This window comes from Priapulus caudatus, unplaced genomic scaffold, assembly GCF_000485595.1.
Source record: "Priapulus caudatus unplaced genomic scaffold, Priapulus_caudatus-5.0.1 Scaffold1173, whole genome shotgun sequence".
In the NCBI taxonomy this organism is placed as follows: domain Eukaryota; kingdom Metazoa; phylum Priapulida; class Priapulimorpha; order Priapulimorphida; family Priapulidae; genus Priapulus; species Priapulus caudatus.
Window position 1 is genome coordinate 46,024 of NW_014578234.1, and position 3,346 is coordinate 49,369.

Here is a 3,346-nt window from a genome sequence, read left to right on the forward strand (position 1 = left end):
TATATAAGCGTCCATCTTGTTAATGTTCGCTGCGATCTAACAATTTATTACACTTCTGCATTTAGAGATATATGACAACCGAATGTATTACCAGATCTGCTTATATTGCAACTGCTAGATAATGGCGTTTTATGTGTACACCTTTGCGGCCGCCATAGTTCTTCTGGCAAGTAAAGATTATGATGATATTATAAGAAAACGAAAGTAAATCATAGCAGAAGAAATGTTTGCCTTTACTGATAATATCTTTTAGGTGACGGTGGAGGCGCAGTTTAACCTGAAATTCCCAGATTGTAAAGCGCTGGCGGAGGCCACAGCGACATCGGGTGAGCGTTGTTCTACGTCGCGGCTGTGGTCGAGGTGTACAGAAGTGGATGCCGTATTGGAATGCACGCCAGAATGTCCGCCAAACGTCTTCAAGGAATGTCACGACGGCGGTAGAACAGGGATGTATTTGGTAAGTGGATGTGCGCCTGGGATTGGGTGCGTGTTCGTGCATTTGTAAAGGTGGGTGGGTGTTTGTACACACGCGTGCGCGTGGGTGTGCGCGTGTGACCGCGGATGCGCACGTGTGCTTGGGCGTGGATTTATGTGCGCCTTGTGTACGTGCCCGCGTGCGTGTGCGCGCGTGCGTGCATGCATGCATGCGTACACGTGCTCACACTTGTGCTTCACACAGTGTTTACGTTCTCGGTTACACATACTATACGTTTGAATACTTGTGAAGAAACCGTAAACAAGGGACATGGTGTTTGAAGATTTCTATGCATACTAAATCTCGCTAGCTTGACTGCAAACTTTATTTAATGAATTTATTAATATTTTCACAGGTTACTGTGCACACTCGGGCTAACTGCAAATGTATCTTGAATGGAAATGAAATCCTGGTACCGGGATTTAGGACCCCGTATGGGGGCAGACCGCCGAGGATGTGCAATCCAGCGAATTGCAACTGTCCACCCGACGCTACGATTGTACAGGAAATCCTGTGTCCTTTCATAGGCATGAACAAGACTGTATAGACTACAGCCGCTATATGCCCGTGGCTGGAGCGGCATCTGGGCACTGGCGGACTGCTTTTGTGGAGAAAACTTAAATAAACAATAAATAACAACAGTATAACTTGTAATAATATAGTAATAAAGTATACATATCAATCCTAACAGACGTAAACAACCCATAAGAATTATAGCAAATTATAAAATAAGGTTATATTGTCGAGTCTTATTATATTCTCCATGTAGTTTATTACTTGAAACTTTTCACACACAAAAATTCTTTCGTCATTATTCAGTTGAGTCACGTACTCATGGCCCCAGGGTCTTTGTACAGGCTAGTCACCTAATAGGGCTGCTCTCACATTTGTGTTTCAAAACATAACTAGCTATAGGTTTGTCACGTTGATTGTGTTTATGAATGGTAGACATGCGAATATTTGTACTGAATGAATATTATTACTAAAAAATAAATGGTTTGATTATGATGAAAATCTTGATATAAATGTGCGATTTCTGTATATATAAATTCGTTTACCGGATACTTATAGACAGCGAGCAATTGTAGTTATTCTGGGCATGTTGTGATTGAATAAGCTAGTGTTTCCAACGAAACTTCATACCAAGCAAGTGCATATATGAACAAATGCACATTGAAGGATTACCTGCTTGTATACTAATTACACACCTGCTTGTACACTTATAAACTAGGGAACGATATCGATAGATACCTACATATGCTAATTGGTTAAAAGTCGGAAATAAAATGCATATCATTTACGTGACCACGTTCGTATTGCTGTTCTATATCTTACCTATCTATTATAATCATAAAATAATCTGCTAAAAAATACCCAATACTAATTCACTTTGAAATTATGATCGTATACATCTGATTAAACCGCTGACGCGCTGGTATTTTTGCTGTTCTTGTTTTTACGCAAGTAGGTTTTCTCTGCGTTATAATAAGTATATATAATATAATAATAATGATATATATACATATATATATCGATATATATTATAGGCTTATTTAGTAACTAACGGCGTTTTAGAAGATTTTATTTGTGGCTTTCCAGTTTAGTGACTTGAACGATTTGAAAGTGAAAAGAACAGTGCTGTGTGGTTGTATTTGCGCATCCGTGCTGCGTTGCTTAACTTAACTCCCTCATCCTTAGGTGAATTCCCGAATTAACTAAACTTACTCAATACCAGATTAGCCCTCGCAGAAACGGGTAACTCGAGTGTCAGAATATATAAATATTGCGTGGTAAAATATTAAGCTGTCAGTTTGTCTTCATCTCCCCTTTTTCTCCGAGAAATCATGCGCGCGAACCCTTTCATACTGGTTTTGTGTACTGACGGCGTTCGAGAGTGAACCGGATTGGGTGAGTGGTGCCGAAACCCTGCGCGTGATACAAGGTCGCCGACCTCGCCAAGATCATAGTAAAGCACAGTTCACTCCCTCTGTTAATGTCTTTGCTGACAGTTTCTAACAATCTTATTCATATGATCTGCATTCTAGAGATATACTGACCAACGAATGACTATTCTTCACACAGATTCTGCTTATATTTGGGCATACTTGCTAGTAATGGGTTTTATGTGTCACATTTTCGCGGGCCTGCCAATAGTTTTCTTCTGGTAAGTAAGATTATGATGATTATTATAAGAAAGAAAGTAACTCAATAGCAGAAGAATGGTTTTGCCTTTTACTGATAATATCTTTTAGGTGACGGTGGGAGGCGCAGTTTAACATGAAATTCCAGATTTGGTAGGAAGGTGGCGGAGGGCACAGCGAAATGCGGGTGAGGGTTTGTTCTACGTCCGCGCTGTGTCGAGGTGTACAGAAGTGGAATCCCAGAGGGGGTGGCTAGTTGGGAATGCACGATGTCCGCAAAGTTTCATAGGGAGGATGTAGCGACGGGCGGTAGACAGGGTGTATTTGTAAGTGGGATGTGCGGCCTGGAATGAGGTGTGTGTTTCGTCCGTTTGTTGAAGTGGGTGGGTGGGTGATGTGTAGCAGGAGCGTGCGCGCGGTGGTGGCGCGTGTGAGCGGCGCTGGGTGGGGCGTGAATTGCAGATGTTGAGGGTGTAGTGCCACGTGTGCGATGTGCGTGCGTGTTGCGTGCCGTGCTACTGGGTACACATCGTCCCACTTACCTTGTGCTTCACACAGTGTTCATCGCTCTCGTTTACACATATATAACTATACGTCGAATATCTTTGCGTTAAAGTTTGTGAAGAAAGCAAGCTATAGGGACATGTGTTGTGAAAGATCTTCTATGCAGTACTCAACTCTTGCTCGCTTGGACTGCAAACCTTTATTTCAATAAATTATAATCTCGGGG

The 3,346-nt window shown here is 41.9% G+C and overlaps 1 protein-coding gene across 1 annotated transcript in view; it reads left to right on the forward strand.

Moving 5' to 3' along the window:
- The window catches only part of LOC106815668, a 6,274-nt gene extending 4,503 nt beyond the window's left edge, over nt 1–1,771 (forward strand). The window contains exons 2-3 of the mRNA XM_014820165.1: nt 254–457; nt 831–1,771. Coding sequence (XP_014675651.1) covers nt 254–457; nt 831–1,022 — 396 coding nt within the window. The 3' untranslated portion in view covers nt 1,023–1,771. The remainder of the gene's footprint in view (nt 1–253; nt 458–830) is intronic.
- The last annotated feature ends 1,575 nt before the right edge of the window (nt 1,772–3,346 follow it).